The sequence below is a fragment of the Microcaecilia unicolor genome, chromosome 6 (assembly GCF_901765095.1).
Source record: "Microcaecilia unicolor chromosome 6, aMicUni1.1, whole genome shotgun sequence".
Lineage (NCBI taxonomy): Eukaryota > Metazoa > Chordata > Amphibia > Gymnophiona > Siphonopidae > Microcaecilia > Microcaecilia unicolor.
Window position 1 is genome coordinate 161,062,630 of NC_044036.1, and position 22,344 is coordinate 161,084,973.

General features: G+C 41.8%; 1 protein-coding gene across 1 annotated transcript in view; it reads left to right on the forward strand.

Moving 5' to 3' along the window:
- The first annotated feature begins 1,974 nt into the window (after positions 1-1,974).
- Positions 1,975-22,344, forward strand: part of ACTR8 (actin related protein 8) — a 33,259-nt gene continuing 12,889 nt past the window's right edge. Inside the window, 10 exon segments of the mRNA XM_030205950.1 lie at positions 1,975-2,141; positions 4,341-4,364; positions 4,366-4,512; positions 8,767-8,877; positions 12,122-12,182; positions 12,185-12,225; positions 13,461-13,634; positions 17,859-17,952; positions 19,866-19,998; positions 21,035-21,188. Of these exon segments, the coding sequence (XP_030061810.1) occupies positions 2,019-2,141; positions 4,341-4,364; positions 4,366-4,512; positions 8,767-8,877; positions 12,122-12,182; positions 12,185-12,225; positions 13,461-13,634; positions 17,859-17,952; positions 19,866-19,998; positions 21,035-21,188 (1,062 nt within the window). The 5' untranslated portion in view covers positions 1,975-2,018.

Below are 22,344 nucleotides of genomic sequence, written 5' to 3' on the forward strand. Positions count from 1 at the left end.
TGGATAAGGATGAATGGAGGGGGCAGGGGACAGGAGCATGGATGGGCATGGATTGGGAGGGCAGGGCTCAGGGAGAGGGGAATTGCTGGATAGGGATGAATGGAGGGGACAGATGGGCATGGATGGATATGGATTGCAGGACAGGGCTCAGGGAGAGAGGGGAATTGCTGGATAGGGATGAATGGAGGGGGCAGGTGACAGGAGCATGGATGGGCATGGATTGGGAGGGCAGGGCTCAGGGAGAGAGGGGAATTGCTGGATAGGGATGAATGGAGGGGACAGATGGGCATGGATGGATATGGATTGCAGGGCAGGGCTCAGAGAGAGAGGGGAATTGCTGTATAGGGATGAATGGAGGGGGCAGGTGACAGAGGAGCATGGATGGGCATGGATTGGGAGGGCAGGGCTCAGGGAGAGAGGGGAATTGCTGGAAAAGGATGAATGGAGGGGGCAGGGGACAGATGGGCATGGATTGGGAGGGCAAGGCTCACACTCTCTCTCTCATATACAATGTCTTTCTGACTCTCACTCTCACACACTCTGTCTCACAATGTATCACATTCACTCTCTATGTGCCACACAGTCACTCACACACTCGCTTGGTCTCATACACTCACTCTCACAGAGAATCTGTGTCTCACACACACTCTCTCTCTCGCACGCACACACACACACTCTCTCACACTGTGTCTCACATACACACTTGCACACTCTCACAAACACACTCACACCCAGACTCACTCTCTCTCTCACACACACACACACTCACACTTTCACTCTGACTCTCACACAGTCACTCTCACATACACTCTCCCAAACATACACACTCCGAGGAAAACCTTGCTAGCGCCCGTTTCATTTGTGTCAGAAACGGGCCTTTTTACTAGTATTAAATAAGGACACCAATAAGTGAGAAGATAAACCAAATACAGTTCTGGGTGATACACTGAAATATACTATAATAAACTAGAGAAGTTCTCAGAGTTACAAATTCACCCAAAACGAGACACACTAATGCCTGAAGTCTCTAAGGGTGACAAATTTCTCAATCATAGATCTTCTCAAGGGTGTCTATACTTCCACTGGAAGTATTATTCAGTGTATCACCCAGAACTGTATTTTGTTTATCTTCTCACTTATTGGTGTCCTCATTTATATTCTCTGGTATTAGCGTAGAGTTATTGAAGTGATCCAGAGATCTATTTTTGGGAATTGATATAGATTTGGCTCTCCACGATACTGGTACCTGTGGAATGCTCAGTTTTCAGCGCATGCCTGCTGTAGACTACCAAGGTGGAGAGAAGCATTTTCCCAACAGCTGAGATATTTTTGGGGGGTGGGGAGGGGGGGAGAACATTTGATGCCCACCCCGCTGTAGGCCCACTCAAAATCTGTCTGGCTACGCCCCTGGCATTAAAGCATTTCCTTGAACTTGAAGTGGACTTCACAAAAGTAGCCTTAACTATTGTAAACTTTTTGCAAAAAAAAAAAAGTTCGTTACACAACAGTGCAAATGTCTAAAATTTGGCATTCTTGCAAGTTTCCAGGTGTTTTGTATGATTTGTCGCATTGTGACTCCAATTTCTCCATTTTTTGGGTAGACGAGAACCTCTACTAGAAATGTTAACTTCTTCCTTGGGGGGGGGGGGGGGGGGGGGGGGGTGGTATCACGGTATTTTTCCAGGTCCTTCATTTTGAATTTGGGGTGCAACCTGCTCACTCTTAATATCCCCCCCCCCCCCCCCCCACTTCCTCTCTGAATGATAGCTATCTACCTGAATGATATTGCTACCAACTCTGCTCTATCGTACACCTAAGGATTTTTCCTGTGACCTGTTGTCTTGTTTGCACTGTAAGACTGCGAAACCTCCGTGCATATCCTCAGTCGTCCTTTTTTTTTTCTTTTCTTGCCTTACAACTCCGGGTCGCCGCCGGTCGGCCGAGAGTACGCATGCGTGCGCCAGTCATCCCAGGCTGCGCGTGCCTGTTGCCGAAGAAGCCCGGAGACCGGTATTAAGATGACACAGGCGGAGAAGGGGGAACCGGAGAAAGGGAAGGAGAAAGAGCGAGAGAAGGAACGAGAGCAGCGCGGAGTGAAACGGCCTATAGTACCTCCTCTGGTGCCGGAGCCGTTGCAGGAGGTGAGTGGCAGAGGCCTGTCTGCTGTTGTGTGGGGCTGCGGGCCGTCTTGGGCTCTGTGTGACAGGAAGGAGTATTACGCGGGTTGTGAGCACGCGTTATTGGTTCCGGTTCACTCTTGATCATGTAGTTCTCTGGTGCCTTTATGCTTTTTATACCTTTTATTTGCCTTTGCTCAGGACGAATTGAGCTAGTCCAAAAGATGCCAGTTTACCCACGTTCTAGGCTGGAGATTTTGGGATAGTCCTGAACTTCTGACCACCCCATCTTGTTGCATTATGGACTTGTATCAGTGGCCTAGTGGTTAGGGTGGTGGACTTTGGTCCTGGGGAACTGAGGACCTGAGTTCGATTCCCAGCACAGGCAGCTCCTTCCTTGTGACTCTGGGCAAGTCACTTAACCCTCCATTGCCCACCGCATTGAGCCTGCCATGAGTGGCGGGGAACAAATGTAACTTAAAACAAAAATTTCAGTAGACAGGAAGGATCAGGCACTACAGATTCCATACTGGTTTGGAATGGCAGTCCAAACGAGCTGGGCACAAAGTCTCCTGCGTAATTAAGCATTTTCCTGGGGTTGTCCTCATGGTTGGGCTGTTGGTTTCTCTAAGCATGGGACAAACTGCAAATACGTCCATGAAGTGTAGTAAATTGAAGTTAAACAGTGTTGGCTACACCAGGTTTGAATCAGACTCTTGGTATACAATTTCCATATGGCAATTACTTAGCATAGAGTGAATGCATTAAAATATTCATTAGAGCATTCAGATCAGGAAGTCATCACATGATGCAGCATTCTTACTATAAAAGGCTTGCCCACTGAGCTGTTCAGTGTAGGTTGAAGTATTTCATTATACATGTGTGTGTTTATTTCTTATATCATTCATGAAAACATACCTCTGACATATGTTAATGACAAGGCGACACAAAGAGAAATTCATCAGAGGAGCTTGTTCGCTCAACCCTATTAAGTCATCTCTCACCAGCACAAATTAATCCAACACTTGTTCAATTTCCCCTATCCCCACTACTTATTTTTCCTTTCTCCATTTCTCTTCTTTTCTGCACTAGTCCCTTTCCATCTGTCTCCCTTCTTATCTCCTTTAGTGTCTTACCCTTCTCTTTATCTCTGTTGTGTGTGTATGTATATGTATGTATATAGATAGATAAGATAGATAGAGTGTCCCCACCATTCACTTATCAGTGCTTTCTATTTCCCTTCCAAGTCACACACACTTTCAATCCACCGTCATTACCCCTATCATTTCTCTCAATCCCTATTCCTATCTCCAGGAGTCTGAATGATTGTGATGGGGAGAGGTTGAGCAACTCTGGCCTTCTCTTTTCCTTTCTTAGACACTTTCCCCTTCCCTTTCATCCTACTCTGTCATCATTCAACTATGAGCATCAACTAGCTTGCAATGTTTGCCTCTGTTTCCACTGTTAGCTGGTTAGGAACCCAATAAGTAGTTCAAGCAAGTAGCAGTGCTTTGTCTACTTCTCCATTGACACTGAGTTGTGCTTAGCTGTTATTTTGTTTGATTGTTTTTTAATAACATAGCAGGGAGGGAGTGTTACTGGGCTGTATGTGCTTAAATGCTGATGCATGAACATGCACCCGTTCTCATAACAACAGACATCAGTGCCTATGTGTATTAGCCCCCGGATTCTATATATGGTGTCCAAAATTACACATGCAAAATTTAGGCGTGCACCACAATTTGAATACTGAGCCAGTAGCTAGCATAATCGGGTGCTAACAGACTTCATCTTAAGATCATATTTAATGTGGTGTATTTTCTATCAAGATCATTATGTTTTATTAGAATCCTGCTATACTTTCTGTGCTACCAAACCTTTTCAGGAATGGGAAAATGAGCTTGGTTTCAGGTGCTGGTCAGACTTCTTTTAGATAGAAACAACTCTGTTTCTATCTAAAAGAAGTCTGACAGCTTCTTAGTTTTTATTAATATTTGTTGTCATTAACCTTGTCAGATTTACACAGTTTTTATCGTAAATGTTGTGAGACACAATGAGTAGATATGTTCAAGATTATTACTTTGATAGTTAATGCTCACTACAATTCTGGTTTATTTGTCTGTGCACAGCAACGAGGACTACTGATAAACGAGCAAGTGAATCCGGGAACATTTTGCATAGTATATACATAAAACATGTCCTATTCTGTTTTGATACTTCCAGCAAATACAGAGCAACTTTATTGTTTGTAATACACCCTGGTTCGACAACTCTGAGGATTGGCAGAGCCACAGACACTCTTCCACTTAACATTCCTCACATCATTGGAAGAAGGCACAAATATCCAGGACAACCTATATACAGGGACAGGTGGCTGTTGAGAGATGGACTAAATGTAAGTCATCCAAATGCAGTTGTAGAACCTTTGTGGAAATCGCCACATGGTATCTGAAAATAAATTGTCAGAACATAGATAATGGCTTCAGATTAAGTACCTCAAGTCCCATCTAGTCTGCCCAGTTTAATTTCAGATGTAATGCCATAGGTTTCCCTTGATTGCAGACTTTCCTTTCTTTACAACTAGGGATCTTGTGTGTCTAGTCCATGATTTCTTGCTGTACCTCAGCATACAGTAAAGTTTTCCAGTTAATGTATGTAAATAAAAAACAACAAAGCAGTGGAATCAAATGCATTTATTGGAACAATACCCGACGTGGCCATGTTTTCGCCCTCAGGCTGCGTCAGGGGTACAAACTATAAAAACAAAACATAAGTATAAAAACATGTATAACCATACATATTAACAATGTCATAAGCATGATTCAACTAATAAAAGGCAATTATTAAAAAAAAAAAATTTTTAACATATATAAAACAATCCTTTAAAAGTTCTAAAAACATGTATAGACATACATGATATCATCTGTAAAACAAATATTTATAATTATCATTAAAATCATACATCACATAAAATTTTTATCAGAACATCTACAATTACTCATATCACATTTATAACTCTCAATAAAAAATGTTAAAATCATACAATTAGAATCAAAACAATTCAATGAAGAGGGGAAGAAATTTCTTTATACATACCTATCAAAAGTGTATGTAAATATATCATACACACTAGTAGTTCCAAAAATCTAGTTCTATACAGATATAAAAACAAAAAATAAAAGTGTCATCAGACAAGATGCATATCTAAATGTACACAAAACTTTTAAAGACTCTAGACATTCTAGTTTCTCCACTGATATTCTTAACACAAACCAAAAAAACTCCTTAGAAATAAATAGCCAGTCCACATTACTGCTAGAGGCAGGAAACAGTTCACTGAATAAAAGACGTACTAGATGTTGTTTTTAATATTGAGTGCTTGCAGTGCTTCCTCTGTTGTTATATTTATATTTTTGTGAGAAGTCTTTTATTCAGTGAACTGTTTCCTGCCTCTAGCAGAATGTGGACTGGCTATTTATTTCTAAGGAGTTTTTTTGGTTTTGTGTTAAGAATATCAGTGGAGAAACTAGAATGTCTAGAGTCTTTTTAAAAGTTTTGTGTACATTTAGATATGCATCTTGTCTGATGACACTTTATTTTTTGTTTTTATATCTGATAGAACTAGATTTTTGGAACTACTAGTGTGTATGATATATTTACATACACTTTTGATAGGTATGTATAAAGAAATTTCTTCCCCTCTTCATTGAATTGTTTTGATTCTAATTGTATGATTTTTAACATTTTTTATTGAGAGTTATAAATGTGATATGAGTAATTGTAGATGTTCTGATAAAAATTTATGTGATGTATGATGTTAATGATAATTATAAATATTTGTTTTACAGATGATATCATGTATGTCGATACGTGTTTTTAGAACTTTTAAAGGATTGTTTTATATATGTTAAAAATTTTTTTTTTTATAATTGCCTTTTATTAGTTGAATCATGCTTATGACATGTTAATATGTATGGTTATACATGTTTTTATACTAGTTTTGTTTTATAGTTGTACCCCTGACGCAGCCTGAGGGGCGAAACGTGGCCACGTCGGGTATTGTTCCAATAAATGCATTTGATTCCACTGCTTTGTTGTTTTTATCTACTGTTTGTAAGCAGTTGTGTGCCTTTTTGTTTTTTTTTGTTCAGTTAATGTATGTTAAAATGCAAAGCCTTTGCGTAACTGTTGGAGACATTCCCAGCATGTTCCCATAGTTACTATACAGAAAAAAACTTTACCATACAGTAAGTATATTACAAATAGCATAGAGGCAATTAAGAAGCATTTGTAGCATCTGTATTATCTGCCGCAGTAATAGTATGTAGTACGTTACCACATGCTAACTACAACAATAGAGGCTTTTTTCGAAAGAGAAAACGCCCAAATCCGACCTAAATCGGGAGATGGACGTCTTTCTCTTGTGGGTGCCCAAATCGGTATAATCGAAAGCCGATTTTGGGCGTTTCAAACTGCACTCCGTTGCGGGAAACGCATAAAGTTGACGGGGGGCGTGGTCCGGAGGCGTGGTGAAGGGCGGGACTGAGGCGTGGTTAATCGGCTGAGCAGAGATGTGCGTGCGTCGGCCGATAATGGAAAAAAGAAGGGCGTTTTCAGAGAGAAATTTAGGTCACGTTTTGTTGGACCCCGTTTTTTTTCACGAACAGTCCCAAAAAAGTGCCCTAAATGACCAGATGACCAACCGGAGGGAACCGGGGAGGACCTCCCCTGACTCCCCCAGTGGTCAGTAACCCCCTCCCACCAAAAAAACCGAATGTTAAACACTTTTTTCCCAACATGTAAGCCAGCCTCAAATGTCATCCCAGCTCCATGACAGCAGTATGCAGGTCCCCGAAGTAATTTTAGTTTAGTTAGTGCTGTGCAGGACCCATGCAGAGAGGAAAAATCGGAAGAAAAAAAAAAAAAAAACAAGCAACTGCAGTCAGGGACGTCTAAATTACCAGGATAGTGAAAGGGGGAATCGAACCAGCAACCTTCTGATTATAAGCTCAAGTGCTCTAGCCAGTGAACCACATTATTCAGGTGCTTGGATGTCCTTCCCTTTCCATTAAGTCCCTCCAAGTTTCTGTCAGCCAATCACCGCTGTTTAGCTGAAACAGATGTCAGCTAAATGAGCTGTTGATTGGCTGACAGAAACTTGGAGGGCCTTAATGGAAAGGGAAAGACGTCTAATCAGTGGTTGCACTGGCTAGAGCACTGAGCTTGTAATCAAAAGGTTGCGGTTCAATTCCCCCTTTTACTATCTTTTAATTTGGACGTCCCTGACTGCACTTGCGTGCTTGTTTTTTTTTTCTTCCGATTTTTCCTCTCTGCATGGGTCCTGCGCAGCACCAACTAAAGTAAAATTGCTCTGGGGACCTGCATACTACTGTCATGGAGCTAGTATGATATTTGAGGCTGGCATAGAGGCATCTCAGGGGGACCAGTGCACTACGAATGCGGGCCCCTCCCACGACCAAATGCCTTGGATTTGGTCGTTTTTGAGCTGGGACGCTTCGGTTTCGATTATCGCTAAAAAACAAAAACGCCCATCTCAAAAAAACGCCCTAATCCAATGTATTTTCGAAAAAAGATGGACGTCCATTTTTTTTTCGAAAATACAGTTCGGCCCGCCCCTTCACGGACCCGTTCTCGGAGATGGACGTTTTTACAAATGGGCGTTCGCGTTCGATTATGCCCCTCATAGTCTGTCTATTTCCTGCCCCACAACAGGCTATGAGGATAGTGCACAAATTAGCCCATGCTGTCTTGTCAGAAAATGGTACCAGCATGCCCCTCCCCCCCATACAAAAGTGAGCTCCGCTCTGCCCCTAAACAAAAATGGGCTCCATTCTGCCCCCCCCCCCCCGAACAAAAGTGAGCCCCCCACCCTCCTCCGATAGGGAGAAGTGATTCAAGTTGCTCCTGGCCATGCCGCTCCAATCTCAAAATGGCTGCGGTGACCTACTGCACCATGGCAGTCTCTGCAGCTATTTTGACCTGGGAGCTGGCATGAGCAAGGGGGAGGTAGGTCCTGGGTGTGGTGGGGTATGGGGTCTGCTTTTGGTCAGGGAGGAGAGGCAGAGTTTGGACCCATTTTCCCCTAAAGAGGAGGGGGAGTTTTTTGCTTTCAGCTGAAAATGCCCTGCATTTTCGACTGAAACTGAAGCAAGGCCAACCTGACATGGTATAAGTTAACATGTAGTAACTGTTAGCTTATAATCACTTAATTCACATGCTGTTTAGTACATCTCAGTAAAAGGGCCTTTAAGTTTTCTGTGGACTGTTTTATGAGTCATAATTTTGATATCCTCTAATTTCTATGTTTAAAGTAGCAGTGCTTCATGTAGGCAAAATTTTGCCTTAAGTAAAGGCATAAATGGGGTGCAGAAGATTTTTTTGGAAACTTTTTTTCTTGGTTCACCATTTAACCCTTGATAAGCCGCCAGTTGCTGGTTTCAGGTTCTCCCCAAGCCAAAGAAGAAAAGCAGAAAGGGAGAGATGTCTTTTGCTATCTCACTGTGTATATATCCCGTATAGTAGTACAGAATGGTGGTATGGGAGGGGGGGGGGGGGGTGAAAAATCTACAAGCTAGTTATCTTTCTGTAATCTTTTTTCCTCTTGCCAAATTATTTCTTCCTTCTTTAGAAACCAGAGAGTAATGAACAAAGGCAAAATGGCCTTAAGATGGTGGATCAAGCAATATGGTCCAAAAAGATGTCAAATGGTGCAAGGCGTATCCCAGTCTCGCCAGAGCAGGTGAAACCTTCAGTCCTTTTCTTTTGTTATGCCATGATGTTACTTGAGCAGATCAAAGGTCAGACATCTTCAAGTAGCAGAAAAATGACATGGCTTAAGCTGGTACTAAAGTGTCATACCAGCCAAGAATAAAGTCAAGATGTTTACGGGCTGAACTAACTACGTCTTCTTCCTTGATTTGAGCAACTTAAAACAGCAAGTCAGTTTATTGTACTCAAAATCGTAGCTAGGCTGAAATACTTGCCTGGAGGTTATAATGCTGAGGTATATCACTGTCTACCCGTAAAGAGAGAGAACTTTTTTTTTTTTAATTATTAAAGACATTAACTTTTTCATGTGGTTTTTGATGTGCTCTTTAAAACTCTAGTACTCCAAAGCACCCCGTGACTTATGTAGCAGAATACCGGTGGGGGGAGAGGGACACTCAGGAATGAAGAAGCAAGCACCTTTGTGTGTGTTTGTTTCCCGGGGGGGGGGGGGGGGGGGGTTGGTTTTGTTTTTGTTTGTTTTGGGGGGGGGGGGGGGGGGGGTTGTTTTGGGGGGGGGGGGGGGTTAGAACATTCAGCACATATTTAAACTTCTGTATGTGTTGTCCACTGTTCCAGAAGGGACTGTGCTATTTGAGGGAGTTACTTAAGCCTTTCCATGGTCATTATATTCGGTGCAGTAATCTTTGTTGTAGTTTCCAGGGCAATTGATATTGGAAAACTTGCTGCATAGGGCTGTCAGCTACTTGGGCTTTACCTATGAAATGTCTTGCCATTTGAGTTATGCTTACAGCAAGATTATTTAACTTTTATACAGGATCAAGGCTTGGTGGTTTGCCAGGGCTTTGAGCTCACAATGTGAGGCTGCCTGGGGCTTCTGGTTCAGTTATTTATATGACCCTTAGCAAGGGGTGTAAGTGTTGGCTGACGGATGGGGTTAGAAAAATCTGTATAGTCACTGCGTTGTTTATGGTATGATCTTGATTATATTGTAATTGGGTTGGTAGAAACTGGGGGTGTTTCAGAGGTTATGAGAGAGGTAACATTGTTATTGGATTGTTTTATTGTATGAAATTGATTTTATATAAACTGCTTCAGGCATTTTGGTGAGTGTAACTAAAGAAATTCTGTATATCTGGAGGAAGCCTTCCAAGGTTGATGTAATGTATTTACAATAAAATATTAGCATTAGGTATATAGTCTGCTGTTTCCAGCCATCCGATAAAGAACAACGCTGACATAGAAAATCATTCTGAGTCAAATAAATAATATGCAGGGGAAACTTTATTTTAATTTTCCCTATTTCAGTCATTTTACATTTTGTTTGGTATGCTAACAAGCATGTATTAAATGAAATGAAAATGCATAATAAACCTAATCACATGAAAATGCAAAAGGTGGGAATGTGAGCCAGCTATCCAAAGACTGAACCAAAGGTGCAATTGAAATATATGACGTTTAATAGTTTTGTAACAAACAATAATAAAACAATTTACATAGAAAATGACTCGACACAAACGTTGTGTTTCGACCGGGGTGGCCTACATCAGGAGTCTGATCACTAAGGTAAAACCATGAATAGAGATTATCAATAATTATAATCACAAAATCTCCACACTCGAAAAAACCAAATGTTAAAACTGCAGACAGGATCTAAAAAGGTCTTTAAAAAGACCATTCAGTGAATGATCCGTCTGCCGCTACGTGCTGTACCATCGTTGTTTTATTATTGTTTGTTACAAAACTATTAAACGTCATATATTTCAATTGCACCTTTGTGTTAGTCTTTGGATAGCCTGGCTCCATTCCCACCTTTTGCATTTTCATTTTACACCCCGTGGGATCTCCTGATTTCTCCAAGTACATGGATTCTCTCTAAACCTAATCACGCCTCCTAAAGTAAACTAATACACAACACATACTTTGATCTGACACACAATGAGCCTTGCTGTGTGGAATGCTAAGTCACAGTAATAATAGTGGGTGAAAGTGCCGTTTGAAGCAGACACGCTTCCTCCCAGTACGCTTCTCATTTCTAGTGGTGCACTGTTATGATGCTAAGGAAGAGGAGGAGCAGTGTAGTAGTAAGAGGAATGGTTCAGTCCTTACATCTCCCCACTGATATTTCCTTGTGATCTTGAGCAAGCAAGTTTCTATTTTTGTAGTGCCGGTAATCGGGCAATGCCGCACACTGATCAGTTAGCGTGGGACGGTAATTCTCCCCACCGAAGTGGTTCACGTAGCACATGGCCATTTCTTGTCCTCAGAAAAAGATAGCCTTTTACCTGCTGCGGTAAAAGGGGGGGCCTCAGCGTGCGTCAAAAACATGCGCTGATGCTTTACCGCAGCTTAGTAAAAGGACCCCACAATTAGCAGTTATGTGTGTAACTGTTCTGTAAGTTGTGTGCTCAGATCCCAAAGCGTGCAGTTTCAAGGGGGACATGAACATGGGAGGGGCATGCGTGGGTTGGGGTGTGTCCGCCAGTTAGATGTGACCACTTACACCACCAATCTTTGAGCTGGCACAAGTGCTCACACCTAATGTTAGGTGTGTCAATACACTAGTATTCTATAACAGCAGTTCCGTGCGTTGTAGAATTCGTGCTGAGCGCACATCATCCCAGCACTCTTTTATTGAATCTACCCCCATATGTCTAGCAGCTTAGTAATGTCACCTGTGAGTAAGGCACTGTTCTCTGTTCCTTGTCTTTGTTTCTTATAGTCATCTAAATGAGATAAATAATAAATTTAGGGTCCTAATTCAAAGCAGTTATTCGGCCAGGAAAGGCTCTTTGTTGTTTAAATCGCTTGTGTAGGGTTTATCGGGGATATCAGCAGTACTTAAGTGGATAGTGCCGCTCAATTTCCCCTCTAAACCGCCTATGTCAAAGCCGGCTAATTTGCGGGCAGTCTGCTAACTGGCTAAGTAACCGCATAAAGTTAAGAAGGTAAAACCTCTGTCCTAATTTTATATGACGAGTTAACTGGGCACTGGTCCTGAATCTCGGCCGGTGTCCTGTTAACTTCTGAGTTGGAAGTCCTAGCCAGATATTCACTGCCAGGGCATGCAAAGCTCCTGGCATTAAATATTTGAGGTTCTTACCAGCTACTTACCACTGCTGGCTGAATATTGACCCCTTAAAAATAGTGTAAAAAAAAGGCTTTGTCAAATTGCAACTATTAAAGTGCTGTTCTTAGAAACAGGAAATTTAATTTCTGATGTTGAAGAATAATATGAGAATTATTTGACATTTCAGGCACGGATCTATAATAAACAAATGCGTCCTGCTATGTTAGATCATAGTTCTGGTGTTAAATGGACAACACGTCTCATCATCCTGAATACCTGGTAGGAGAAGAGGTATGAAGTTTTTGGTTGTATTGTACCTCATACAAGAACCAAGAGTTTGGTTCTTGTATGAGGTAATAGTCATGGACTAACATACAACTGAGATTTAGATTAACATGTCTTGGGACAGTGTAGAGCATTAACTGTTAAGGGATCCAAAATAAGGACAAAGGAAGGGGCACCCTTGTCTAGTACTTCTTACTATTTCAAAAGAATCTAAAGATACCCCATTGACCTCTATCTCAGCTATCGGGAAATAATTTACATTAGTGCCAACGTTATGGGAACCACTGATATAAGGACCCTATAAGACCATGAGGCTCATTTTCAAAGCACTTAGCCTCCCAAAGTTCCATAGAAACCTATGGAACTTAGCCTCCCAAAGTGCTTTGAAAATAAGCCTCCATATGTTCATAATACATCATACAACTCTATTGAATGCCCTTCTCTGCATCAAAACTGCTTATTGGATCATAATCTTCTCAAGAGAAGCTATTATTTGTCACAAGTTTTTGGCCACCTGACAAGAATCTGAGACTCAGTCAAAATGTGAGGTAATATATGGGCCAACCTATTGGACAGTATTTTGGTAACAGCTTAGTTGAGAAGTGATATTGTCTGTATGAATCGGCCAGTTGCAGATCTTTACCTGGCTTCAACAAGACCACTTTTAGGGCCTTATGTAAAGAGGAAGGCATCGTCTCTGTAACTATAAAGAGATAAATGCTGTTGTCAACAATTAGGAAATTCAGGACATAGAGAGGTGAATTCTATATATGGTGCCGAAAAAATCAGTGCCAAAAGAAATGTGCTATTCTATAAGCCACACTTAACAATGCACCCTCCCATTTCCATGCCCCCTTTTTGAACTTGCACATAAATTTAATTAGTGCCAGTAATTGCATGTTTTAAAAGCCAGTTATTAGCACAAATTACCTCATTCAATTAAATTGGGCATGCATGCAATTTTTTGCGACTTCTATAGAATTAGAGGAACCATCCACTCCAGGTTAAACGTGGAGGAGAAGTGCAGGAGCTACGCAGTTCAGTGTCTGCTCTCTTGCATGGCACCACATCACTTCTCCTTCACATTTTCTAATTACCAAGCTATATTCTTGTCCTGATTTTGAAATGATGTAGAAATTAGTGTTTACTTATTTTGAGGCTGACAGTTTCTCTGGCATGTTTTTTTCCCCCTGACTTCAGTTTGCAGGATGTCTATAATTGTTTCCTCTTTCTTCTTTCAGGCTATTTATGTTAATCCATCAGACTGCTATAACATTCACGCTCCCATACGAAGAGGTCAGCTGAACTTGCACCCAGGACCAGGGGGCTCTCTCACTGCTGTCCTTGCAGACCTGGAGACAATATGGTCATATGTAATCCAAAAATATCTGGAGATACCCCTGAAAGATTTAAAGGTTAGTACAATCACTGAGTATCTGTTTTATAGTTCTAAGACATACCAAAGAAGACTCCTTTGTCAAACATTTAATTTATACAGTAACTAAACGGTTGTAAGCTGTTGATAAATGAGCCTTAGCCTATGGGATTTGGCTGAAATTGAATCAGAGCATAGTTTTCAAAGCTGTTTACATGGGTCAAAAACATTTTTTCTGTGCATTAGTTTGCCATGTGAAAATATTCTGTTTCTCGGCACTGTTCTTCTAGCCATATTAAGAAGAAGCAGTGCAAGTAACATGTTTTGGTTGGAGGAAGAAAATAACTCTATTGAAAAATTACCTGCAGAATAAGCAGGCGCAAATATCCACACATGCTTTATACGTGACCTGTTTTCAGCCTTTAATACAGTGAGCTACTTGGTATTATTGAAATAGAGGGCTACATGAGAAGTGGATGCTTTGGTTACAACTGTGACCAAGAAGACGATTGTCCAGGTGGAGGGCGGTACCGCCCTCAAGAGCCCCAATAAAGATCCTCCACTTCAGTCCAAGGGAGCACCTTTCCTCAGACCTGGCAGAGACCTATTTTCACTTCTGCTTAGTCCGAAGCACAAGTGGTTCCTGAGGTTCTGCATGTTAGGCAGGCACTCTTAGTTCTGGACCCTTCCACTCAGGCATGCTATTCCACCACAGATCTTTTCCAAGGTCATGGTGGTTGCCATCTGTTTCTGCAAGGATGGGGTATAAGTGCATCCTTATTTGGAAGACTAGTTGATCTAGGCCAGTTCAGAAGAGGGTTTTAGGGTGGCAGTGTCCCAAGTTGTCAAGCTCTTAAGAGAGCCTGGGTTGAGTGGTCAGCTATGCAAAGAGCCACACCAAACCTACACAGAATCTGGAGTACCTGTTGGTGCCCTTATTACCAACCTTGGGTGTATCTTCTTGACTCCAGAGAATCTTTGAAAAGGTACATAGATTAGGGAACACTCTCAGTAAAGTTACATGATAATACTTTTAAAACAAATAGGAAAAAATGTTTTTTCACTCAACGAATAGTTAAGCTCTCGAACTCTTTGCCAGAGGATGTAGTAACAGCAGTTAGCATATCTGAATTTAAAAACGGTTTGGACAAGCTTCTAGAGGAAAAAGTTCATAGTCTGCTATTGAGTCACACAGGGGGAAGCCACTGCTTACCCTGGAATTGGTAGCATGGAATGTTGCTACTATTTGGGTTTCTGCCAGGTACTTGTGACCTGGATTGGCCACTGCATACTGGGCTAGATGAACCATTGGTCTGACCCAGTATGGCTATTCTTATGTTCTAAGCATAGAAAAGGGAGTTTTGTGCCCAAGCTACTCCCTAAGTGCGTGATTACCTTAACTGCTAGGATTTGATGGCAGCCACCGTGGAGGTGGTTCTGTGGGCACGGGCCCACGTGCACTCCCTTCAGAGGGTGGTGTTGACCCTGTTGAAATCTCCGAGTTTCAGGATTTTGAAGTTCAACTTCTGCTCTTGCCCTCTCAAGCAGGAACTGAGCTGGTGAGGTCACTTGGCTCACATCCTCAAAGAGGTCCTCTTGACTGCTCTGGAGTAGACTATAGTCACCACTGATGGCTGGTGGGAGGGGGGGGGGGGAATGTAGTAGTACATTTGGTCGGCAGAGGAGGCCTTCTGGTCCATCAACCGCCTGGAGGCCAGATCAATTCGCCTGGCACTATGGGGTGTCCTTCCCATCATTCAGGGGAAAGTAGTTCAGTTGTTCTCAAGACAACATGATAATGTTTGCTTATGTCGACAAACAGGCCAGGACTAGGAGTGGCTGGACAGAAATCCATTTTTCCACACTCTCGGCGATGCACATTGCCGGGGTGGACAGTGTCCAAGCAGACATTATCAACTGCCACAATCTGGACTCGGGGGGGGGGGGGGGGGGGGGGGGGGGAGAATGGGCTCCGAGCAATTAGTTATTTTGGCTGGTTGTGCAGGGGGAGGCCAGAATTCCATCTGATGGTCTCTGTGGACAATGTGAAATGTCGCCACTCTTTCAATTGTAACACCATCCAGAGCTTGGTTGTGATTGGTGTACTGGATGGTACTGTATGTGTTTTTCCCCAGCCTTTAGTGTGGACTAGATCTTGTGCAGCACCCCTCCCTGATAATTCTCATGGTGCCCAATTGGCCAGGATGTCTGAGTTATGCAGATCTGGTCCAACTTCTTGTGGAGGAAAATCAAGATATTTTCTGGCTCTTGAGAGGTAGCACTTGAGGTGTTTGAGATACCAGGAGCAATTGATAGGTACGTACTCACAGGTTAGGAAAGCCTCCATGTCCCTGGCCTGTGTGCGAGTGTGGAAGACCTTTGAGTTTTGATGTTTGTCAGAGGTCATTCTCCCTTTGGAGGGCGTGTATTTTGGCAATCCTTTCCTTTCTCCAAGATGGCTTTGATCAGGGCCTGCACTAGGGGTCCCTTGCGAGCATGTCTTTGGCAGCCCACTCTGATGTTGTCCTGTTTTTTTTTTTTTTGTCTGGGGTGGGAGTGGGGTTTAGATATCTTTGTCCCCCCTCTTCGGTCAGCCCTCCCCCAGCGGGGCCTTCCTCTGGTTCTGAAGACTTTGGCTGGAGTTCCCTTTGAGCCTCTGTTGACAGCATCCCTAAAAGATCTTTCCTTGAAGGTGACTATAATTGACATCTGTTTGGTCCACTGGATTTTGGAGCAATGCACTCTTTCATGTATGAAACCTTATTTGTTCTTTTCCACTGATGCTGTGTTTTTGTATATGGTGCCCTCTTTTCTTTCAAAGGCTGTGCTTCCTTTCACTTGAACCAGGGAGTTTTGCTGCCTGCATTTCCATTCAAATCTGGGGAGAAGGCAGATCAGGTGCTAAGCAGTTTGGATGTCCGTGGAATTTTGAAGAAGTATCTGGTGGTGACTTTTGAGTTTAGGAGATCAGACTGCTTTGTTCTGTGAAAAGGGGGCGCAACTTCTAAAACTTTGATTGCACGATGGATCATTGGTGAATAGGGCCGTTTGATTGACTTCCAAACCCACTTGACTAGGGCCCAGGCCCCCTCCTTGGTGGAGGCCTGGGCTGTTTTTCTGGAGGACATTTGTCGAGCATCTCCCTGATTTTCATTTCCTTTGTGAAGCATTATAAATTGGATCTGTGGGTTGGAGGTGACCACTTTTTGGCAGGGCAGTTGTACAAGGAGCTTTTGTCGTCCTTTCGCTCAGATGTATGAACTTTGGTACAGCCCACCAGTGTGGACTGGTTTAGATGGACAATAAGGAACGTGTGATTTATTCTTACCTATTAATTTCTTTGAGTCCTAATAGAATAGTCTATGGTCTACCGTCCTGCATGGAAAACTAGGGTTTGAGAGTAGTCACTGATTGCTTGGGGGCATGGTGGACCCAGTCTGTTAATCTTGGGAGTTCCTCTTCAGCTTCAGATTAGTTAATGATGTTTGATTCTGTTTTAGGCAGAGGTTTTGGAGGACTTTGTGCAGTGATTTCCTTTATGGGCTTTGTTAGATGTATTCTGTCTATTTTCAGGCTGCACCTGCTGTATACCAGTGCTGTAACTGGAAAATATTTTTTCTCTGCTTCCATCTGGTGGTCAGTGGACATAACCCATCAGTGTGTGGAGCAGTCTGTCAAGATTCAAGGAAAGGAAATTAACAGATAATAAATTTCACCTTGCTATCGAAAGATTCTAAGAAGATCTTGTAGATGGGTTTAAGTAGAACGAATTGGGATTTGAGTTGCATTGTAGTTTAGTTGCATTGATGTTTTGGAATAAATCTGCACTGAAATGTAAAAGGTGTTTTTTTGTTTTTGTTTTTTATTCCCAGAGGTGATTGGACTTTACGTATGGTTGTCCTGAGAATGTTCCGTATCCCTTCTGTTGCTGTGGCTAGTTTTTTTTTTTTTTTTTTTTTTATAAAGCTCCCTGACATCCTGTGAACTCAGAGATGCTGATTACGTGCAATATGCTATCACTTTGTAACCCTTCAGAAATACTTTGTAAAAGACCTTACACATGAAACCTAGATCAGGTGCATAATATGTTAAAAAGCTTATTCTGAACATTAATGAAAAGTTTTTAGAGATTCTTCCTGACTTATATCTAAGCATTTGAAGGAGAAGTTGTATTTTTGGAGGAAAAAGAATTTTGATGCCTGATCTTCTGTAATTTTTGTTAATTTTTTTTTGTAATGTCAATTTTAATCATTTTCTTTTTTAGTATTATAGGTGCATTTTATTGATCCCAGATATTTATAACAGACAGCATGTGAAAGAAGTGGTGAATATGATTCTCACAAAGATGGGCTTTTCAGGTAAATTACGGGATGTGTTCTGCCTTTTCCATGCGTCTTAAAAGAGGCTTCCAGCTTTCCAAGTGTGGGCATTGCTGGTCTGTCAATTTGGTCATATTGTTTCCTTCCTACTTTTTTCTCCAGCTTGTGCACTTTTTCTTTGCCTGAGAAGACAGAATCCACAATTGGTTATCATCACCCGTTTAGCTAGATGTTCTAAGCGTTTTCCCCATCAATGCAACATAACCCAGTTGCTTTCACCCTGCTCTGAGTATACTCCCTAGTCAGTGTTGTTTTCAAGATTTCCACGGTGAATATGCATGAGAAATTTTGCTTATATTGGAGACCCAGTATATGCAATACCTGTGGGATGACCAGGAGAAATGTATCTGAATTGGTTACACTTCCAGCTAGGAGTCCTTTGAGTACAGTAATGTACTCCCCCCCCCCCCCCCCCCCCCCACACACACACAAAAAAGTCTTTACACATCTCTGGTATCATTGAGTCATATTTTCAAAGCACTTAGCCTTCCAAAGTTCCATAGGTTTCTATGGAACTTTGGAAGGCTAAGTGCTTTGAAAATGAGTCCCCAATTGTCAGCTGCATTTTTTTTCTAGCTGAATCACATGCATACATTTGGCAGCTGATGAGTCAGCATGGAAAAAGCACATAGAGGAGGATCCTGGGCAGGCAGAGCTAGGGATAAAGAAAGAAGTGTTTTATCCAGTAAACACTTTTTCCACTGGTGGCATTTTATCTGTGTTTATCAATGAAAACCTAAAGTCAGCAGCCTGATTACCATGACATCCATAACAATATCGTGATGTTATAAACATGAGCACTGAAAATGTTTGTTTTCATACTGTGGTTTTATTAATGTTGACATCAGTATAGAAAGCAACATAGATATGCTCATTGAATATTATGCCACTTCTTTGCTGTCAAAATCAATATTCTGTGGTAAGAACATACTAAATCTAATAATTTTCATTGAAAACCAGACTGACCAGGTGGTCTCTGAGAACTGGGTTGAATTGGTTCTAGCATGTTTTTACCATACATATTGATTTCTGTGCATGATAGTGACTGAATGAGAATCACTGTGCTAGACCATACCAGTATGCAACACTTTACAACAATGCCTTGGTGGTGGTCTGCAATGCAATGTGTTGCACAGCAGTATTGCTTGGAAAATAGTGTAAAAGAAATTATAAAGAAATATAACATTATTTTTCCTAGTAAGCATGTGTAGAAGGCAAATCCTAAACCTACTTTTTTTTCAAAGCCCAAAATAATTGGCTGGAGCTGGAAATGCTGTGGAGGCAGAATTCACAACCCCTTAAAGGACAATTCTTAGGCATTGCTTAAAGTCAGTGCTTGGAGGCCAGACTCAAAATCCACATGATCTGGTTTCTGGAGGGAGCTGCAGTCTCTGTTTCCTGGCAAAGGAGTTGGGCGGTGATATAAAAGTAATATAGAATGATGGCTGAAGGTTTGAAGGGTCAAGGTTTTGACATACTGCCTTTCTGTGGTACCACAAAAATGATTTACAGTTTTTTTGTTTGCTTTTTAAAAATTATATTCAGGTACTTTCTGTGTTCCCTAATTAAAGGCTAGGTTTGATTTGAGCTTGAAACCCAAAGAGGAAACTGTCAAAGCATAAACCCCTCAGAATCCAAAATGGTTACGTTTAAAAATACCCAAAGATAATTTCCTACGGTGAAATAAGCAAGTATTTCTGTAGCGAGGTTACACTACAGTTCTTTACTTCAATGTCTTCATGTAAAACACCAGGGAAAATTATTTATAAGCAAGCTGCTTGTTATTTGTAGAAATAACTTTTCAATAGACTGACTGCTTTGATCATTTCTGGAGCGGCACATTTCATGTGTTCAGCTGTTTAGAATTCTGTCGCTCCTTTTCTTATCCTTAGGTATCGTGGTGCATCAGGAGTCGGTCTGCGCTACTTTTGGAAGTGGTTTAAGCAGTGCCTGTGTAGTAGACGTAGGTGATCAGAAGACCAGCGTGTGCTGTGTGGAAGATGGAGTTTCACATCGGAATAGCCGGTGACAGGTTTCTTTCTGTGTTGAAAAATAGAAATGTTTGCCAAAATAACACAGCTTCAGAAAACAATTCTCTCTCTTTCTCCCCCCCCCCCCCCCCCCCAAATCTGGGAGCTGGTTCTTTAAGGAGACCACCAAGATTTAGGTGCTAAGAACGTACATAGATAACCTTAATTCTGGTATTTATGTGCGTAAAGGCAAATATTTTCGCTACATACTATTCTGTAAAATGGTGCCTAAATATGATGGACTTGTGTGTTCTTTAGCGATCTAGGCACAAGCGTTTACACTAGCTCTATGTCTGGTGTACTTGATTATGCCTAGTTTGAGGGTGCATTCTTATGTTTTGCTTGAATTAAATTTTAAAAGGAAAAAAAGCATCTACTGTTCTTTATAGAATCACTATGTGACTAAAGACCTACCTTAAGTACAGCAACAGTAAAAGCTGTAAAAACATCTATTGACTTGAATTTCTAATCTTCCTTCTAGACCAGTCCAGACATGTGGGTATTCACATTTTCCTTGTAAAATGAGAGTTGAAGAAAGCCAGTTTTATTGCTGTTTGCTCTTGGATCTGTTTGCCATGTTTCTCCCCACCCTCCACCACCATTATTTTTGTGCTTCCATCCCATCTCTGTCCATTGATAAGGTTCCCATATCATTGCTTTTTTTTAGTTACTGGTCTTCCTGGTCACCGCTGTAACAACAGAATCCACCCTGGGAAGCTGCAATTTCTCTTTCTCCTCCAGGGAGCCAGTGCAAATTAAATAACAAAGGGCTAGTACTATCAAATTTTTGAGTTTGACATATTAACCTTGCTCTACTATCATCTGAAGGCATTTCTGCAGTTTCACAGAACAGCCAGCATAGAGAAGATTTCAGTAGAGGGCAAAACGAGAGCCAGGTTTTTAATTAGGTTATTCATTTCCCCACCTCATTAATTTTATGCCCCATCACTAGCTGACTAAGAGCTTTGTCTCATACAGGGCAGGAAGCAGATAGATTAACGGCAGATGTTTTTTTTTTCTCTGTTCTACAGGCTATGTCTGGCTTATGGGGGCTCAGATGTTACTCGATGTTTCTACTGGCTTATTCAGCGAGCTGGCTTTCCTTACAGAGAGTGCCAGCTGTCTAATACACTGGATAGCCTCCTTCTCCAGCACCTGAAAGAGACATTTGCTCATCTAGATCAGGTAGCCCAAAACTTAAAAACCCTGTGAGTAATATGACCTGAATGTGAAGCTACAGCCTCTCACAGTGTGTGTTATCAATAAAAAGTGAATTGCTGAATAAATATGCAACCCTTTTGTGTCGCAAACTGACTCTAGTAGCCCGTAAAGTTATTTTACAATACTGGGTGACGGAGGAGCCCCCAGCATACTGGCACTAGAGGAATCAAGTGCACTTGCTGGTGACGTGGGAAGCCAGAGAGGCTAGGGGATCCCCCAGGAGGAGGAAGGACTTTTTGGCGATATGGAATCCCTACCTGTCCAGCCTTAGTTCTAGGGGAAGAAGCCTTGTTGTCAACACCTTGTGATCTGGGAAATGGCACCCCGTTATAATAGACCGTACCAAAAAAAACCGACAAAACAAACTACAAACAAAACAGACCATGACAAAAAAAACCGTCCCAAAACCCACAACAAAAGGAACCCAAGACAAAATAGACTGTTAATCAAGCTGGATTATGTTTTCAAGCAGATTTATGATTCTCACTAGATACCAAGTGTGGATAGTGAAGTCAAGCCGTAGGCAGGTGCCAGGACTTTCAAGTGACAAGCCGTGGACTTTCTCAGTAATTTACCCTTGAAATTCATACCATTGAAAAATAAATCTATTTCAACAAGCCCTTTTGTCAGGAGTCTATTTTGTCTGGGACTTTTATGTCGGGAACCTTTTTGGTTTGGAACTTTTTTGTCTGGTTTCTTTTGACCAGTTCCTTTTGACCGGGTACCCTGGGAGATAGATACCTAATAGGGGAAGGGGGGGGGTGTAAAGTTTGAAGACAGATTGGTGAAAGATTATTGAAGGCTATTGAGGAGTAAAGTTTGGATGTGAACTTCTGCACAATCATAATATCTGTAATTGGAGGTCGCTATAGAAATGATAAGTACAAGTAGTAGTAGTTTTGTTCGGTTACTAAGAAAAATGCTGCATGTAAGAGACCTCTCATCTGTTGCCTTGTGGGGGGTCATCAGAGTCTAGACCCTACGAGGCATAGATGGGAGGAGAGTTGGTAACAGGGGAAGAGGGGAGGGTGACTAAAGTAATCTGGCTAGCCTATGGTGTGCGGTCTGGCAATGCTATCGAGGGAGGGTTTTGGAGGGATAGGGGAGCAAAATGTTTACA